General features: G+C 40.5%; 1 protein-coding gene across 1 annotated transcript; it reads right to left on the bottom strand.

The window, feature by feature from the left end:
* Positions 1 to 212: 212 nt before the first annotated feature.
* TRAF6 (TNF receptor associated factor 6) lies at positions 213 to 19609 on the bottom strand. Its single transcript, XM_043481846.1, has 7 exons — positions 19470 to 19609; positions 13759 to 14079; positions 9592 to 9742; positions 8524 to 8682; positions 7063 to 7134; positions 3123 to 3200; positions 213 to 1786 (listed from the first exon to the last, which is right to left on the bottom strand). Exons 2-7 carry the CDS (start codon positions 14055 to 14057, stop codon positions 917 to 919), a joined length of 1629 nt encoding a protein of 542 aa, XP_043337781.1. The 5' UTR covers positions 14058 to 14079; positions 19470 to 19609; the 3' UTR covers positions 213 to 916.
* Between the last annotated feature and the right edge of the window lie 150 nt (positions 19610 to 19759).

The following is a 19759-nucleotide window of genomic DNA, read 5'->3' on the forward strand; positions in this document are numbered from 1 at the left end:
CCTAATGCACAGACACGCTTTTAATAGAAATTTGACCAGGAAGCTATTAAATATTATTTCCTTTTTTGTTAGGGTTGAATGTTTTGTGGCAATATGTAACTTTTTTTTCTCTGAGAAAAGGACATGTTTATTGTAGAAAAAAATGTAAAACAGGTAAGCTGCACAAAAAAGAAAATAAGTCATCAAAAACAGTAGCTTTCCTTCAGGCTTTCTTTTACCTATGCAACAAGAACAACTTTATTTTTTTTACTTGTACCTTGACAGGTACTTATTTCTGGACAACAATCACAGAACAGCAGTGTTCAAAAGTGTTGAAAATTTCTGAGCTCAAATAGCTTTTCTCACCACCAATAAGCTACCATGCTGGCTGACTAGGTGAGACATTTAAACTTTCTATGTTGGTGATTATGTGTGTGTGACTCCTTGTTCTAGAGCACTAGGTAACAAAGCACCATCGGAGGGGCTGTGGAATTCACTCTGCCTGCAACAGACAAAAAAGGGGTTTATAGCCTAAAACCTAGCAGCTGGTCTTCACATGGTTCCAGAGTTCTAACTCTGGAGAAGTGATACTCTGTAGCCTACAGGAAACAGTAAGCAAGGTAGAATGGAACGACTTAAAGGAGAATTATTGGACAGACAACACAGTTACATTTAATAAGTAAGGTTATATTTAGGGTTTATAACTAGTCCCTGAATATCCTTAATAACCCTGGAGGAAAAACCAGGGTGAATGAGAACTTAAGCTTTCCAAGGATTATGGCTCAAATCCTCTGAAATCTACAGGAAGTCAAATAAAATTCACTGGTGAGTATTATATCTTTCCCATTGTTTCTGTTTGTTTGTACATTATTATTGAGAACAGGGTAAGTTTGCTGCAGATGTTTTTTCTGTTGTTTCTTGAACAAGTCAGGGGGTGCTATATCCCTGAGTCAGTACTCCGTGGCTGAAAACCCTCCCTCCGAAGACTGCCCATGTCGAAGCGGGTGGAGACCTCACAGCGTACTAATAACGTGTCATCCTTGATGAAGGTTCTTTGTCTGAGGGCTTCCAGATGCATAAAAGTCACGTAGCCAAAACCCTTGGGGTTCCGGGGGATGGTGGGTCTCTGAAAGGCGAGGAGCTCTGGCTTGGCGTCCATTATTTCCTCGTGGTTCTGCCGCACAGCTGCTTCAGACTGATCGAGGATCGTGAGGCGAATGGTCCCCTGGAAGGGCCAAGGCAGGTGGCTGTCGTACTCCCCCTGCATCGTGTGGACAAAGAGGGAGATGTAGTTGGCACAGCGCTGCGCGCTCGGCAGCTGCAGGTGCAGGCGCATGCACAGTTTGTAGCCGGGTTTGCCCGTGTAGAAGCCGGGGCTGTGAATGACAACAGGTTTCTCCTCTTCTTGCGATTTCAAGTGCATCCCAAAGTTGCCAATCTTCCAGATGTAAATCCCATTGCACTGCTGCGCTTCTATCTCAGCAACTTTGTCCTCGAGGGTTCGAATAGTTCGCTTGAGCTCACTTACATACATGCTCTGGGTTTCCATTTTCGCAGTCAGCTCCCGGATTTGATGGTCTTGTCTTACAAGGCGACCCTCTAACTGTTGAATCGTTTCTTGGAAATTGTGGACTTCTGAGTGACGCCCAGAGGAAGGCCGGGTGGGAGGGACAGAGTCGTACAGAGGCATGGTGCACTGAGGCGCGGGAGCTACCGCGAGGCTTAAAGTCTGAACAGCCTGGGCCATCATTCTCATGTGCGACTGGGTATTCTCCTGCAGGTGTCGTGCCAAGTGATTCCTCTGCATCTGAAAATCAAGCACAGGCCTCAGGTGAGGAGTAGAGATTTGAGGACCAGGAAAGGCACCTGGCCAAGTCAAATAAAAGGTTCTGAAGTCACATCATCACTTTCCTCAGTGCCGTACAACCTTCTTTGACTGTATCAGATTCTCCATCCGGAGAAATGATCTTGCCTCTTCATTCCCTGAAAAACTGAGAGGCTATCTGCTGAATACTTGTTCAAGTTTCACTCAGAAAAACCTCCCTCCCACCTGTAAAAGTATCAGGATCTATGTCCATCCTTCACTTCGGACTCAGAGCTGACCCTCCTCTTGTCCTAGATTAATACTTCATCTGGGTTCCAAGTGGCATCCATCCCTTTTCACCTCCTCAGGAGGTTATGCTTAACCATCTCCTTTTTCTATCTTCAAACATTCTCTCCTCTTAACTCTTCCCCTCAGAACAGATTTATTAGTCTTTCCTGTTTAAAAAAACTGGGGTGGGGAGGGGAGCAAAACCCTCTATTGATCTTGTATCTCCCTCAAGTTAATACCATATTCTTCCTCTTCCTTTTATAACCAAGAGTCATCCACCTGGACTGCCTCCAACCCTGTATTTATTTTTACAAATCTATTGCCAAGTGGAAGCTTCCCTATCTTCCTACTTTTCTAAGGTCATCAAGAATAGCCTAACTGTTATGTGAAAAAAACATAATATAACAATTTTATTGTGAGGGTAATTCAGGTACATTATAGAAACAGTGTAGATAATCAAAAAGAAAATAAGCTACCTGTTATCTCACCTACCACCACCATTTTGCTACATTCCTTTTAAGTCTTTCTCTCTATGCACACAAGCAATATAGGATTTCTCCACCAAGTGTAATCGTACTCTTCACTATTTGCTCATTTAATTTTTTTAAATTAAATGCATACTTACTGTAAAAAAAAAAAAAAATGCAGATATAAAGGCACAGCAGAAAAGCCAAAGTGTACTCACTCTCTCCAGACAAACTGACTTACCATAAACAATGCTATCTCTCAGGTATCTGACAAAACTGATCGCTAGGTCTTGAAACTCATGTCGGAGATCGTAACACCGCCTACTCCTTGCCTGTTTCTCCAGCGTCATGGCTCCTTTCCAGGTCTACTTCTCTTTCCAGTACACTCCATGCAATCCCAATCACACCTCCCACTGTCATCACCAACTACTTCCCCAAATCAATATTGAGTCCCAACTTCTCTTTGGAGCTAAAGACCACATAAGCAACGTTGTCAGCCATCTCCAATTCCACTGTTATCCTCTACCACACTATACAGCTTAATTTTCTTGATCTATATTTGAGAATTTAAAACAACAACTTACCTTTTCATGGCAACCAAAAGCACTGAATGTGCATGGCACTGGGGCTGTAGGACAGTCTAGATCATAGTGATTGGGCATCTGAAAACCAAAACAAAGGCTGAAAAATGTTCTTCCCTGGATTTCATATTCTCGTTTGACAAGATCATCTCAAAATAAGGAATAACGCTTCATCTAAATAAAATTATACTGTCAATGGCTGCTTTTGTTACAATGGCTGCGCTCAATAGTTGAAACAGAAACCAGTTAGCCCACAAAGATTAAAATGATATTTACTTCCAAAAGTCACAGGGAAAGGAAATATCAACATCTCATACTGTGCCCCCAAATCACTCAAAATTCATTTCGAGAACATGTTTATTCCTATTGCTGGGGAACCGGCACCCTCTAGCGGCACTTTAAAGAAAAAGCACCTTCTGATGTCATCCACAACGCAACTAGGACTCTCCCTGAGGACCATGCCACTGATTCAGTTCAGTTCAGTTCAGTCACTCACTAGTGTCTGACTCTTTGCGACTCCATGGACTGCAGCACACCAGGCTTCCCTGTCCTTCATTATTTCCCAGAGTTTGCTCAAACTCATGTCCATTGAGTCAGTGATGCCATCCAACCATCCCATCTCCCATCCTCTGTCGTCCCCTTCTCTTCCTGCATTCAATCTTTCCCAGCATCAGGGTCTTTTCTAATGAGTCAGCTCTTTGCATCAGGTGGCCAAAGTACTGGAGCTTCAGCATCAGTCCTTCCAATGAATATTCAGGACTGATTTCCTTTAGGACTGACTAGCTTGATCTCCTTGCAGGCCAAGGGATTCTCAAGAGTCTTCTCCAACACCAGAGTTCAAAAGCATCAATTCTTTGGCGCTCAGCATTCTTGATGGTCCAACTCTCAGGCCCGTGATGAGGGACCAGTAAACTGTGTACATTAGAACCACTGACTGCACCCTGTACTTCCCTCATGACCACCTTTCATAGCTTCTTATCTTCTGTTAACCTGCGCATACTCTGACTACAATGGGGAGACTCAGATGTTAGAAGACACTTTAAGCACTAAGTTTTAAAGAAAATCTCAGCTTTTAATTTGGGGACTCCAAAAAACATTCTTTAAGGTAGATTCATTATGCAGAATTATGTTTTTTGAAAGTGGTACTAAATTTCCTCTAAAAATTTAGTTTAGCTATAATTTCAGATGACCTAAGAATATACTGGCCTGCACCTAATGGAAGTTTTTGGCTTAATTCTCACTTATGATTTTAGTAATACCACTGTGTTATTTGTATTTGTCTGTTTTACAAGATTATTGTTTCTTGCAATGACCAAATGTGTAACTAAGTCTCCAATGAAAATAATGATGACTAGGCAACTTGAACTGGAGGAGGAAATGGCAATCTATATGACCCTTCAGAAATAACATCAGAGATCATTTATTCCAACCCTTCATTTCACGTAATCTGTAACAGTGGTCAGCAAAATCGTTTCTGAAGGGTTGGGGAGTAAATATTTTCAGCCTTATAAGCCCTGTGGAGTCTGTCGTGCGCGTGTGTGCTAAGTCGCTTCAGTCGTGTCCGACTCTGGACCCTATGGATCGCAGCCCACCAGGCTCCTCTGTCCATGCAATTCTCCAGGTAAGAATACTGGAGTGGGTTGCCATGCCCTCCTCCAGGGAATCTTTCCAACCCAGGGATTGAACCCAGGTCTCGTATGCCTCCTGTATTGGGAGGCAGGTTCTTTACCACTAGCTTCATCTAGGAAGCCCCATGGACTCTGTCACAAGTACTCAACTCTACCACTGCAGTACAAAACCAGCCATATGCAAGACATAAATGCATGGGCAGGGCTGTGTTCCAATGAAACTTATTTAAAAAAGCAGGTAGCAGTCAGATTTAGCTGGTGGGCTGGTTTACTAATCCCTAATTTAGAATGTCAACTTTCTTTATCAGAGATAAACGTCCAAGACAATGGCACAGTTAGGGTCAAAACCTAGGTTTTTCTGACTCTAAACCTAGGGTTTTTTCCTATGTTAAGTTTTACTTCTGCTAGGTTTTAGATATGCTTTCCTTTAAACATCAAAGCAAGGCAAAAAAGAAAAACCAGGTAGGTGAGAGTTCATAAGCAAAAAGAAGTTTAACACCTTTAAATTAAGGCCCTGTTGGAAAAAAACTAAAAAGACTCTGTTAACAGATGAATGGAAAAATTTAGTCGAGGGACAGGTTTTGCTTTTCCTACTTAGTAAGGTAATCAATTATGATCTCTATCTCTGGGTTTGCAGATTTCATGGGTGTATAAATATTTAGTGACTAATATTCATATTTTGTGGGGAAACTCTCTCCAAATGTCAGAAGATAGCAACCAGATGGAATTTTCCTTTCTCTATTAATAATAAAAATGAATAGTTTTCTATTACAACTACTTCTGATGATGCCCCATCAGGGGTCTACAGACAACGGAACAGAGGGGCTACAGATCCTGGAAATCTCCCAACACGCCTCAGGGGCCATGGCGATAAATAACGTTCTGCTACAGACTTGTTTCCTTCTATTTCTTCTTTTTCAAGTGGTTTCTGGATACCTAAGATCCTTATTTCACAATCTAAAGATGTATTTCTTATAAATATTTTTGTTCTTTAAATGGGCATTTTAAATTATTTTTATCTAAAAACTACTTGGCTTTGTCTGGAACTTTTATGAATATACATAAACAGATACTATGTTAATGATTTAGGAATTTTAAGTACTTATGACTGAGTACTTTGTTCTTTCTGAAAGTATTATATCCATATATCTGGAAAAAAAAACTCGGTTTTCTAAAAAATTGAAATATAGATAGATTTACAATATTGTATTAGTTTGAAGTATACAGCAAAGTGATTCGGTTACATATATATTTATACTTTTCGGATTACTTTCCATTATAGGTTGCTACAAGATACTGAATATAGCTCCCCACTGTGCTATGTATATCCTTGTTGCTTATCTATTTTATGTATAGTAGTTTGTATCTGTTAATTCAATACACCTAATTTATCTTTCCCCACTTTTTTTTTCTTCTTCCGTAACCCTAAGTTTGTTTTTTTATCTCTGGGTCTATTTTTTTGTACAGTCACTGGCATTATTTCCTGGGTTCCTGTGTAAGTGGTAGCATGTAACATCTGCCTTTCCGTCTGACTCACCTCACTCAGTATGATATTCCCTAGGCGCATCCACGCTGCTGCAAACGGCAGTACCCCATTCTGTGCTATGGCTGCTGTTGTCAGGGTTCCGTCGCTCAGTCGTGTCTGACTCTCTGCGACCCCATGGACTGAGTGACAGTCTAATGTCTATATACACATACCACATCTTGTTACACCCATCATCTGTTGATGGGCATTTAGCTTGTTTCTAAGTCTTGCCTATTGTAAATCATGTAGCTATGAACACTGGGGTGCATGAACCTTTTCTTTTTTGTGTGCTACACTGTGTGGCTTGCGGGATCTTAGTTCCTCCAACCAAGAATTGAATCCAGACCCTTGGCAGTGAAAGTGTGGAGCCCTAACCACTGGGCTGCCAGGAATTCCCCATGTACCTTTTCAAATTAAGATAGATATATGCCCGTGAGTAGGATTACTAGATCATATGGTAGTTCTATTTTTACTTTTTTAAGGAACCTCCACAGTGTTTTCCACAGTGGCTGCACCAATTTACATTCTCACCAACAGTGTAGGAGGGTTCCTTTTTCCCCACACCCTCCCTAGAATTTATTATTTGTAGACTTTTAAATGACAGCCATTCTGACTGATGTGAGGGGACAACTGATTGTGACTTTGATTTGCATTTAAAACTCACATAGTTTTAACTCTTCTTCAGTCTGCATTCATTTTGCCTTACTGATTTAAAATTTCAATTAAAGACCTAATTCATTTCTTTAATTTATTTATGGAAATACTGGCTTATGAAAGAGAATCACTATACCTGTTCTCTGATGAGCATGGTATTGCAGTATTCACAGATGACATTTGCCAAAGGACAGTTCTGCTCATGAATCTAAATTTTATTGGAGAAATATAAGGAAAAAACGTGAGGAAATCTGAAAAGGTAAAAACAACCTACTTTTATAAAAAGCAGTATTTTTCACTATGAATAAATTAGGGACACTGGTGTGTGTAAAATAAAAACGTGAGAATAATCTATAATGGTTATTTTCTCTCCCTTCACCAGTGAAGAAATGAGATTCATCTCACCCTCCAGCTCTTTGAAAGAATATGATAGTATGCAAAAGAGAATCTTTTAAATCACTTTTTAAAAACCTGATTAAAAGTCATAAAGCATCTGTGACTGTTTGGATATCATTCATCAATACTATAATTCTCCAAAGACCTCTTTTCAAAACTTTCCAGCAGCAGCAAGATGATTTAATTAAAACTCTTATCAGGAGGGTAAAGAACAGAAGCATGATTGGGGCAGGTGGCCTAGGTTCTCAAAGCCCCCAGAAAAATGAGTCTTCTTTTCTAGAATACAGTAAATTTAAGAAATAACTAACCCTCCTGGTTAGGCCTATTTTTACTGAAGTTTAAGAAGACACCAATTTGCTGTAATTATGCCTCAGACTTCACTGTTTTTAGCAAGTTAGCTGACACTGTTTTAATAATTAAACAAGTTAATAAGCATAATATGCTTGATCTCATAAGTAGGGGCATTACCAAGATGAATCTGCAAGAAATAAAGTCTAAGGAAGTATCTTGATAATAAAAAGAACATAAATTGTACATAGATTATTTTAGTAAAAAGGACATAGGATGGGGATACAAGATCTAGGATCTCTGTGCTGGCCTTCCCATTAATAATATTAATATAAAATCACTTAATCTGTCTATAAATGGAAAAAATGTTCTATCATCATGATGCTGTCAGGTGCCATGGAGTTTCTTTAAAAAATAAACACTTTAATTGAAGTGTAACATAAGTACAGAAAAGTGAATTCATTGTATGTGTACAGCTCAATGAATTATCACCAAAGAAGCATACTTTGTGGGATTTAATCTCCTCAAAGTTTCAACGACTCATTTTCTTTTTAAAAGAGAAAAATGTAAGTCTTATACAGTAATTATTTTATTTGTCTCTAATCCAAAACTGGTTATTAAAGTTCACATAGGGAAACAGATCAGCAGATACTTTCCTAGATTTTGTTACTTGTAAATCTTCCACAGTGGTTAAGTAGCAGAAATAATGCTTTCTAAGAAAGAGGCGAAAATACAAACCCTACATTCATTTACTAAAATGGTTTACTTAACTTACTTTCTTAAAAATCAGTCTTCTCACAATGATAACACAGATTCAGGACTAGATTAACATCTTCATCTCTGCTAACTCCTTCCACTGCACGTTAAAAAAATAAAACAACAGTTGAATCAGTAAATCCAACTTAGTACATACCTCTTTATCTTCAAATGCCATCAATACAGCACAGTTTTCACAAGGAACCTGTCTCCTGGGACACTCCTTGAGAATATGAACATTAAGGTGGCATTTCTGGAAAGGACGCTGGCATTGCGGACAACTCATAAGAGCAAACTCACAGTGTGCTTGATGGTCCTATGAAGAAAAATAAATAAGCAGTATTTGCCAATCCTTGAGAAACCTTCTAAACATCATCTATTCTAAGAATATACTATTCTCTTCTATAGAATTGGCTACTGAATCTACTTTGTGTAGTACACACTACAGAACCACAATATGAAGGCTTTAATGGATTTTTTTCAAATAATGGTTGTGAGTTGAAAGTATACACAAAGGACTTGACTTTTCAGGTTCATTTATCTAATTAGGGAAGAGGGTTGGAAAGAAGCAGATTTTCTCATTATCAATTTAGTGATGTGTTCAAAAGGCCACTCCTTCAAAAGGAGCTAAGTAAAGGGGGGCAAGTTACATGAGTATTTTAAATGCTTAATTTCAAATGGAACTTAAGCAATATTTAACTACTCATAAAAATCACCACATTAAGGACTGATTAACTTAAAAACAAAATCTTTTATCTGGTGGCTTCAGTTCATCTCAAGGTATAGGAGAACTCCATTTAGTTCAAAATAAAATGAATAATTTAGAAAACCAGAGAAAAAAGTATGATGAGGGTGCTAAGATGATGACTACATGGGGCTTGTTGCTTATTTCAAAATGAGAGAAATGAAGCAATGGGATTAAAATGTGACATATTTAAAATGCTCTTCAGTTTCATTGCAGATAAAGTTCACCCAAAAAACTTTTAGAATACTGATTTATTTTTTATTATCACAGGGTGTAAAGCCAGAGTAGGTGGAAAAAGAAATTTCTGGCTTCTACTTATATTTATACTCAATAATGAAAGGGTTGGTATTAATTCAGCAAGAATTTACTAGCCAATCACTATATGCTAAGCAGTGGCAATATCCACAAGGACAAAGCAAAGTCCTCATTCTCCTGGAACTTCTTGCATAAACGCACATGGCTAGAAAATAACTTTAATACCTCAAGATGCCTCAGTTCCATCTTGTGCAAACAACCTTCATTTGGACATTTCACCATCAGAGAAAGAATCTCTCGTTTTGCAAAATTGTCAGGAAATAGTTGATTTTCCAGCAATATTTCATTGTCAACTGGACATTTGTGACCTGCATCCCTAAAAGAAACAAATACATTATTTAGTAGATTTAAAACAAACATTCACCTTAGAAAATCCAAAACAATAATACACCACATATAAACTCTTCATTTATTACTTAAATGCATTATATTGTATAATATCACCAAAATAAACTGTCCTTTTATGGACAGTTTATGAACCAGTCTTCCTGTATTCTGACAGCAGCTATTTAACATACTAGGGAGATGTAACTAAATATATGCTGCTCAGAATACACTAATAACATGTCTACAGTTATTAGTCATAAGTAAAAATTAAACCCATTAGCAGTAACCTCGTGAGGCCACATTTTTAAGGTTTACTCTGAAAAGTCATCAACACTGGCTCATGGACAACACCGGTTTCTTTTCTTTGTGTCATGGGTACAATGCAGTTGGGAGTTAAAAGGACCTCTATGTCCTGCTTCCCCAAGGTTTATTCCGTCCAATGATGGGGAAAACTATCCCCAAGAAGCTTGGGTGTCTGTCATGCCCCTTTCCCTTTTGGGGATGTTTCAATCTTCACTCACAAAATGTGGCAGGTCAGGGAGGCTACAGAGCATCCATCACTCAGACACTGTGCACTTCCTACGTGTCAGGCAACAGTGGTGGTTCCTGTGGCAGATAAGGGTGCTGAAAATAAGCTGTGCTGCCCAATGTCTCAGAACTAGAAATGGTGAGTGACACAGTCAGTGTTTACAGGGCCTCTCTCAGATTGCATGATGTTATTATTACACTGTCAAATATTTTTTTGAGAAGCAGGGACATAAACAAATTTACTGAAATATATTCCCCAAACCTAGATGATTGGGTGTTTAAGAGAAAGTAAGAAGAACCTTTCAAAGTGAACTGGAAACCATTATCCACTGCATAAGCAATCACTCCAAAAGAATATGGAATTGGATTGAGATGTCTTTTGATTCTCTGAATGATTATACCGATGAGAAATTCCCGAGTCGTTCCTTTAAGAACATTAAAGTCAAAGTTAGTGGTCATTTCTAGTTTAGAAGGAGATAGAAAAAAAGAAAAAAAGTCTCGACTTCCTTTTGTGGGTTTTACTTCCTTTTCAGATCACTGTTCCACTACTTTCATGAATATCTTGCTATTAAAAAACTGCTAAAGATTAGTTACCTTCCTGGGCATGGGTGACACTTGGTAAAATACTGTACACTTTCACCTACAGAAAAAGCAACAATTCATAATGTGGTCTTGTTTCAACCTAAATATAATATAAATTAAAAATCATTATAAACAGGAAAGAAAAAAAAGGTAAGACTTTAACAGTCTCATGTATACCCTAAACCAGTGGTCTCAGCTGGGGCAACTCTGAGCCCCAGGGGACATGTGGCAATGTCTGGAGATGCTCCGGGTCTCACAACTACAGAAGTGGGCCTATTTTCACCACTCAGTGAGCAGAGGGCAAGGATGCAGTGAAGCATCCTACAATACCCAGGACATTCTTCCACAACAAAGAACCATCTGGCTCAAACTGCTGACAATGTGGAGGGTGAGAAAACCAACCCTAAAGAGATACTGGCAATTCACCACTGGTTAACAACTTTTTCTCCAAAACTGAAGTGAGACACATGCTCCCTTGTAATTTAAATTAAGCCAATTCCCAAGTATGGATGTGGTTACCACAAATTCAAATTTTATAGACAAGTCTAGCTAGACTCACAAGAGAAAAAAAAAAAGATTCAAGTAAATAAAATCAGAATGAAAGAGGAGACAATTACAACTGATACCACAGACACAGAGAGACTCATGTGAAAAAGTATATGGCGACAAATTTGACAACCTAGAAGAAATGGATAAATTCCAAGAAACATACAACCTCCAAGACTGAATCATAAAGAAACAGAAAATCTGAACAGACTAGATTACCAGTAAGGAGAGTGAATCAGTAATCAAAAACCTTCCAACAAACAAAAGTCTAGAAGCAGATGGTTTTACTAGTGAATGCTATCAAACATTTAAAGAAGAATACCAATCCTTTTCAAACTCTTCCCAAAAAAAAACCAGAAAAGAACATTTCCAAACTCCTTTGATGAGGCTAGCATTACCCCGATGCCAAACCAGGTATTGGGGATGCCACAAGAAAAAAAAATTATTAAAAGTCAAAAGAAAAACTTACAAGATGAGTTAATGGCCAGATAACCTTCTTAAAAATGATTTCGCCAATATAAGTAGATGCTTATTAGTTGAAGAACCAAAAATTCCCCTACTTCTTCGATTTTTTGGTCCTGTATAGAACTCCTAAAAATGTTGCCATCTACTTTTGAATAACAGTAAAATATATCTATTTCTTAGGAGGTGAATTTTATTCCTTTGCAGAAATCCCATATACTTTCATTCAGTTGAAGCAATCATAATTTACTGAGCACCTACTACGTATCAGCACTTAGGAAATACCAAGAAATAAAGTTCTCAATCCCTCCTCTCAAGGATTATCTTCTGGGCCGGGGCAGGTGGGAAGCAGACAATAAGCGCACAAATTATCTGTATTTTTAAAGATGAAAAGTGCTGAAGAAAAAAAGTACCTAGGGGAGAAAGGGAGTATGGGGCGATGAGGGGGAAGGCACGCCGTGGTATAAACCGGGAGGCCAGGGTACCTACAGGAAGGTGCGATCTGAGCCGCACTGAGGGAGTAAAGCGCGGTGACGAAGCAGTCAGCTGACATCAGACGCAGTGAGAACCGCGCCAGCCAACCACACAAGGCAAGCACATGCCTGGCAAATTCAAGGAGCAGCGAAGAGTGAACAGGTGGAGGGGACGGAGTCTAACAGAAAGGTGGTCAGATATGACTTAGTGACTGGACAATGGCAAAAGAAAACGCACGGGCCCATTATATACGGTCGTACAGGGCTCTGGCTTGTACTGCCAGATGCCGGCTGCAATGTTTGGAGCGGAGACAACATCATCTTACTTCTCTTACCAGGTTCATTCTGGCTGCTATATTGAGAACAGCCTGGAAGAAGGCAAGGGTGGAAGGAGGGCAGCCCGTGAGAGAGCTGATGGGGATTCAGAACAGGGTGGTAGCAGTGAAGGCACAGAGAAGATTCTGAATTTTGGCAGAGCCATCAATCAATGTTGTTTAGTCGCAAAGTCACGTTCAACTCTTTGCAAACCCCATGGACTGTAGCCTGCCAGCCTCCTCTGTCCATGGGACTTCCCAAGCCAGAATATTGCACTGGGCTGCCATTTCTTTCTCCAGGAGATCTTCTCATTTTAGGGATCAAACTCAAGCCTCCTGCATCTCCTGCACTGGCATGCAGATTCTTTATCACTGAGCCACCAGGGAAGCCCTGTCGCTCAATACCTTAAGTGAAAGTCGCTCAGTCACGTCCGCCTCTTTGTGACCCCATGGACTATACAGTCCATGGAATTCTCCAGGTCAGAATAGTGGAGTGGATAACCTTTCCCTTCTCCAGGGGATCTTCCCAACCCAGGGATCAAACCCAGGTCTCATGCATTGCAGGCAGATTCTTTACCAGCTGAGCCACAAGGGAAGACCCCTGCACTGGCATGCGGATTCTTTATCACTGAGCCACCAGGGAAGCCCCATGAATCAATACCTTAAAAATACTGGTTATTTTACAGTAGTCCATAGGCTTCAGGTAGCAGACAAAAATGTAATGTGGCTAAAATGAGAATAATGATTACTTACAGAGTCAGCATTATTTGTACAGTCAAGATGATCATATTCTAGCTGCATCATCATTTAAGGTACTTTTTACATTATTTTCTTAAAGCTTCAAGACACACTCCAGTCTGTAATACAACTGCTTTAAGTGGAAGGAGCTACTTATTGTTTATTTATCTATGAGTCAAAAAGGGAAGGAGACAGTAATTACCTTTCGTGCTAGAGTAAGAATTGGAATAAGAATGTAAATTTCTCCGTTTTCTGTCCACTGCTCTTTTCCCTGAGGCAGCTTTTTATGTATAAGATTATTCTATGTAATAATGTTCCATTTGGTTGTTACAGCATTTGGTTCATTCTTTATGCTCACATACCTTATGGACTTGATGATGCAGGCTTTGCAGAACCTGTGGCCGCAAGGTGTCTGCACCGCTTCCCGCAAAGCCATTAAGCAAATGGGGCACTCGTACTTGCTCTCCAAGGGTGGGTCAAACTCCACGTCGTACCCCTGGATCTCTTCCATGAAAGAGCTGGAGAGAGTCACCGTGCTGGCTGTCCCACTCACACTGTCATCTTTCGCTGCGGTCCCACAGGAGCTGGCGGCCATGGCGGCGCAGCAGTCGCTCTCGGACTGGCTGGATCCGCAGCTGTTCTCACAGTGTAGCAGACTCATAGTAACGCGATCATCGACTGCTCTGTAGACACAGCAAGGGAAAAAAATGCCTTAACATATATTCACACACACACACACACACACACTCACACATATCACAGCTATCTATGCAAGCCACCTTTTAGTGGATATATTACTACATTAGCTATGCTTAATATCATTTACAGAAAACTTCCAAAGTTTTTTTTAGCTTTGCCTCATAAAAGCACTATTTTACAAGTTGAGGAATTTGTGAGCTAGTAGAAAGCTAGAATATAAGGTTAACAGAAGAAAAATACCTCAGTTGTAATAATTAGCATAATTATCTGTTTAAATGTCTGTTTTCTACGACTGGAGTTTCAAGAATTTTTGTTTCCTCAGTACTTAGCACGAGCTCTTTCACCTATCAGGTGTTCATTAAGCAGCTGAAATGAACTTAATTATGCTGCTCAAGTTCCTTCAAGTATTCAGAGCTGATGGGAACAGTATGACTGGCAGGCAGTGCAAAGACCAGTGCACAAGGAATCAAAAGGCTCATGAGAAACTATTAGGTACGTGGTTTAAGGCGATGTAACCATTTGGATCTCGGTTTCCTCCTCCAGACCTAAAATTCTGAGTACAGCCGACCCGAGAACAACCTGGTGTAAGGGGTGCCAACCCCCACATGATAAAAAATCCAAGTTGGCCCTCTGTTCTTAGAGTTCCACATTCTTGAAGTCAACAACCACAGATCCTGTACTGAAAAAAGAAAAACAAAAACAACTGCATATAAGTGGACCTGTGCAGTTCAAACCTGTGTTGTTCAAGGGGTCAACTGTACCTCCAAATGTTCAGAGTGGCAATTTCTATTTCGCAGGAAGAACAGGATTAAAAAAGCATATTATTTGTACGTCCCCATGCCCTCAGTCAAGTGACTATGTTTCATTATTAATGACTGGAAAAACAAATGAGGCTTTGTTTGCCTATGGAAAACCATGGCTTTCAAGGGTAGGTAGGATGCTTTCAAATTCAAACCATTACTGGAATTTACAAGGTAACAAGTTAAGGTCTAAAAGCAATTCACAACCTAATTAACCAGGTCCCTCCTGTGGATAATTACACTGAAGGAAGATTCTCAGTCTATGTGCCAGATATACAGCTGACCCTTGAACGACACGGGGGTTGGGGTGCTGACTCCATGCAGGTAAAAATCCACATACATCTTTATGGTCTTTGTCTATACCCACTTATTCAACCAAGCTCTGATGACATAATGCTGTAGTATTTATTGGGGAAAAAGAAATCCACCTATAAGTGGATTCACGCAGTTGGAACAAGTGTTGTTCAACTATCAACCAGAGCTCTAGAAAACAAAATGTAACTCTCCAGCCAATGTTGTAGACAATGTATCCCCAGCCTGTCTCATTTCTATATAAAAATCTTGTCTACCACCATGACAAACAGTGGATGAAGACAGTAATCTTCAATCTTTTTACCATGATAGAGATCTTTTTTTTCCTTCTCAGAAATCCTGAGAACCATTTGATGAGCACCTACAAAGGATGAGGCGCTATTCTGGCTGGACAGGCACTCCCATGAAGTGCTGAAGAGCTTAGGTGCTAGAATTGGATGATGTAAGTTTAACTTCTGTCTCCATTATTTGGTGTACACCCTGGACAAATCACACAACCTTTCGGTGCTCTAGACTCCTCATCTGTAAATGGGGATAACAAAAGAATCCACCTCAGAATTCCATTAAGTGTATTAATATGTGCAAAACACTTAGAACTGTGCTTGGAAGTAAAATGAGTTATCCTCTGTAGCTCCATAAGGGTTATTTTATTTAACAGTTTCATTGTTCCCCCTTCCCCCCTGTCAAAGGGAAAACTCTGAATCTTTAAAAGGCTAAGTAACTTGCCAAGGATTAACCAACTAAGAAGAAACAGAGTTAGGATCAGCACTCAAGACTACCTGACCCCAGAGCCTGTGCAATTTGTACTAGCCTATAGCTGTCTATATTTTGACAACTTTGTCTATCAAGCTGTATTAAAACTCTTTCCAATTATTATGACACTAGACTAAGATGCTGACAACAACTTCTATTAAACATGAGCTGTCCAGTGTTATTAGATTGGGTTGACAGAATTCCAAAAAATCAGTAAAGAAAGGCTGGTGCTTTGTTTCATTTTTTTAGTTTCGATATAATATTTTCAACAAGTTAAAAATAGTTCAAGAAGCCTTGTTATAGGTAATGCAGATTCCCAGGGAAGGCTGTGCAAGTAGATGAGAAGAAAGGAATGGCAAGATAATGGAAAAGAACAGAATTAGTCTTTACACCTGTGCTCCAGGAGGGGGTAAAAGGCCCCCATTACACCCTCCAAATCTGAGGACAGATGACACCGTGATGCTATATTAGGGTTTATATCCTTTGTTTTTTATTTCCCCATATACATTTTTGTTGGAGAAGGAAATGGCAACCCACTCCAATATTCTTCCCTGGAGAACCCCATGAACAGAGGAGCCTGGCAGGCTATAGTCCATGGGGTCTCAAGAGTTGGACATGACTTAGTGACTAAACACACACACACACACACACATATATACATTTTTGTGTTTAATTACTACTTTAGGTAAATTTCTTAGAAGTAGAATTATTAGCTCAGTTTTATAATTTTTTATGATTTCTTATAGATGATGCTGGTTATCCAACATGAGCTACATTTTGATACACAATATCAAAGACTTTCTAATTCCCACTCCCAAGAGATTAAGTATGAGAGAACACATTTTATATACCTTTGATAATTCCAGGTATAGTTACTTTTTGAAACTTTATTCAATTTTTTAAAGTAAAATCACTTCTGAGAAATTAATGTTTGTTTGGTTATACAGCATATATCAAAGTACTAGCCAGAAGACAAAAGCAAAAGTCAGTGAGCCAAGTCTACTTTTTCTGCCCAAATGTCCAGTTAAATTTTAGTTTATTGGATAGTTGATATACTGCCCTCTTGCTGTCCAGTTCAAAAAACTTGAAGGTCTTTAGGTTGAAAGAGACCTTTCATAGCAAATATGTTACTAAAAAAATCTGTCCAGTCAGTCACAATTCCTTAAAAGGAATTCCATTGCAGGAATGCAGTGTTAAGACATGAAAGTGAGCATGTCTTAAAAATCTAATTGCCACTACTTTTCAAGCTTTTTAGAAGTAATACAAAAGCTTTACACCTTTCAAATAAACTTTTTTAGGTAGTCACTGTGTCTACAGGATATAGTCCCATGTAACTATACTGCAAAGGGAAAATTAAGCTAAAGCAGTATTTTGAGTGCCATTCAGTATTTTTAGGTTTACTCTTTCTCTTTGGCAAGTTAAAACAATTTTTCCCTTTGCTTTTTGGGATTGTGATGACTTAAATGAAAATCATTTTCCTAACTACAATGAGTAACTGTTTTAATTAACACCAATGAAAAAAACAGTGCTTACAGTTAGCTACAGAAGTGAATGGAAGATGACCTGGCAACCAAGTAGAAAATACTATGTTCTATTAGGGGTTTGTTTTGTTTTTAACCTCACATGGTGCCTCAGGCATCCACTTCATGAGATACTACAGACACAGGCCTGGCTTTTCATAAGCTAAAATAGAGTTAACAGATATTCTTACTTGCAAATAAAGACTTCTTACAGCCTCTTTTCTATTCTAACATTTAGAATTCATATGGCTTTCTACGTGAATTAATAGAAGAGACAGTACAAAGTTCATGGTTCCTTAGTAGGTTAAGAGTTTCATGACTAATTCCCTCTTTGTGAACCGAGTAAGCACTGCGTTAATTAAATATTGTAGGATGTATTCACTGCAACTTATTTTGACTGCAAAATGAATGCTCAAAATAGCCTTACAAGAAATCATAGCTTACATTCCCCTATTAGCAAGGGTGTATATATTAGTCTAAAGAGTATACTGCTAAATATCTTGTGGGAGGGAGAGTAGGGTGATGCACAAAAATTTGTTTCTGTAAGATCTACAGATGCTAGGATGAGAAACCCACCAAGCTAAAGAAATCAATGTTATATCTTGAAATGGTCAATTTTAAGTCAACGGAAATTCGTTCATAGTTAGACATGTAACTCACATAAAGTAAGACTATGTTAATACAAAACACTGAGAAATCACCTCTAATTTGCTATTAGCTTAGAAACAAGAACTATTTACCAAGTCTTTAAAATCTATTCCTAAAATTGCAAAGACCTACAAAAGTGTTGGAATGGCCAAAAAGTGCTGGCCAAAAGAGTCAACTGCTATGCCTTATTCTTGAACACAAATGTGAGGGGCATTTCCCTTTCTAGGCACTATTTGTTCTCCTCCAAGAGGCAAAGATTTGAACAACTTCTTTCAAAATCCAAGTGGCCACAAATTTATCGCGTATTCAAATCTGTCACAGAAAAGCCCTCAAGTTACAATTCTGAAACGCTGTGCCGTATGCAGCGCATGCAGGTTGAAACGCTAATCTTCACAAGGGCAACAAGTGCCTGAGACACAGTCCTTCCTGCAGTCACGAAAGGGGCCACAACGTCCTCACCCCACCCCCAGGCTTCAGATCAGAAAAGCCCCTTCTCCCTTCCCCAGTAATCACAAGTGGATGGATAAAACGCCTGTGGCCAGACTCTCAAGGCCAACACTCAGAAAGCTTTTCTTGTTTCTATGCCTGTGTGCAGCAAGACATTTAGTAAATTACTCTCCCGAGAAACCAGAGAAAACACGCACATATTACAGACTCAAGCTGCTAAAACTTGTAGGTACTTTCTGTTCACTCAAGACAGTCCTAACTCTCATTTGGAGTTCCCCCGAAGCCAAATACTAGGAACAGCTTTATCAACCCAGCGTCTGGAACAATCGCTAGAACTCCCAAGTGCAGGCGCGGGGGAGGAAACATTCGTGTCAGCTGAACCTTTTTTTTTTTTTTAAAGCTTGCTGCCTGGGAAGTCTACCGAGTTCAACACGGAGCCTCAAAATAGCTTTCCCATGACAGTGACAGAGGGAGTCGCCACGAACTTAAGAAGGATTTTTTTTTTTTTTAAAGTTGGTAACATCCGAGCGACGGGAAAATCCAGGAGGCAATTTCCTCTTCTGGGAAGGGAATACGCCGAGTCGGGCAGGTCGGGCGGAGGAAGCTGGCGCGCGACTCCCGCTGGGGGATGGAGTGGCTCGGGGAGGAGGTGCCCGCTGGCCGGCGGAGCGGAGGGGTCAGGGGGCGGGGTCCCCAACCTGTAGGAGCCCAGGGGAGAGGAGGCGGCGTCCCCAGCCCTCGGGAAGCGAGGGGACAGGGGCGGCATCCCCAACCCGTCAGAAGCCAGCGGACAGGCGCGGCAACCCCAACCCGTGGGAAGCGAGAGGAGAGACGGAAACGTCCCCGCTCGTAGGGAGCGAGGCCGCGACCTCCAGGAGCCGCCAGAAAACTCACCGTTCGGGTTCGCTGGGCCGCCGACTCCACCCGGCCGCACGACTCCGCTCGGCCAAGGCGCCAGGAGAGGAAGGCGCCGCGCTCCGCGCCGAAGTGGCCGGAAAGCCGATCTCCTAACTTGAAGGCCGCCACTGCCGCGGCCCCTGGGCGCCCGGAGCCCGAGCCCCAGAGGTGGACACCCCTACTTCCGCCTTCTCTGCTCGCGGGGGAGCGAGGGGCGGGGAGCGGGCGGGGAGCGGACAGAGGGGCCGAGCCGCGCGGGGGCGTCCCCTGGCGGCGGTCCTCCACCC

The sequence above is a fragment of the Cervus canadensis genome, chromosome 11 (assembly GCF_019320065.1).
Source record: "Cervus canadensis isolate Bull #8, Minnesota chromosome 11, ASM1932006v1, whole genome shotgun sequence".
Taxonomy (NCBI): Eukaryota; Metazoa; Chordata; class Mammalia; order Artiodactyla; family Cervidae; genus Cervus; species Cervus canadensis.

Bases quoted from the DNA above. Each gene is read 5' to 3' on its own strand.
- TRAF6 (XM_043481846.1), bottom strand. From the start codon at position 14,057: ATGAGTCTGCTACACTGTGAGAACAGCTGCGGATCCAGCCAGTCCGAG. The intron at 7,135-8,523 runs GTATGTACTAAG...AATAAAATTTAG, and splicing joins TGGCATTTGAAGATAAAGAG to ATTCATGAGCAGAACTGTCC. The intron at 3,201-7,062 runs GTATAGTGATTC...TTTGGTTTTCAG, and splicing joins CCATGCTCATCAGAGAACAG to ATGCCCAATCACTATGATCT.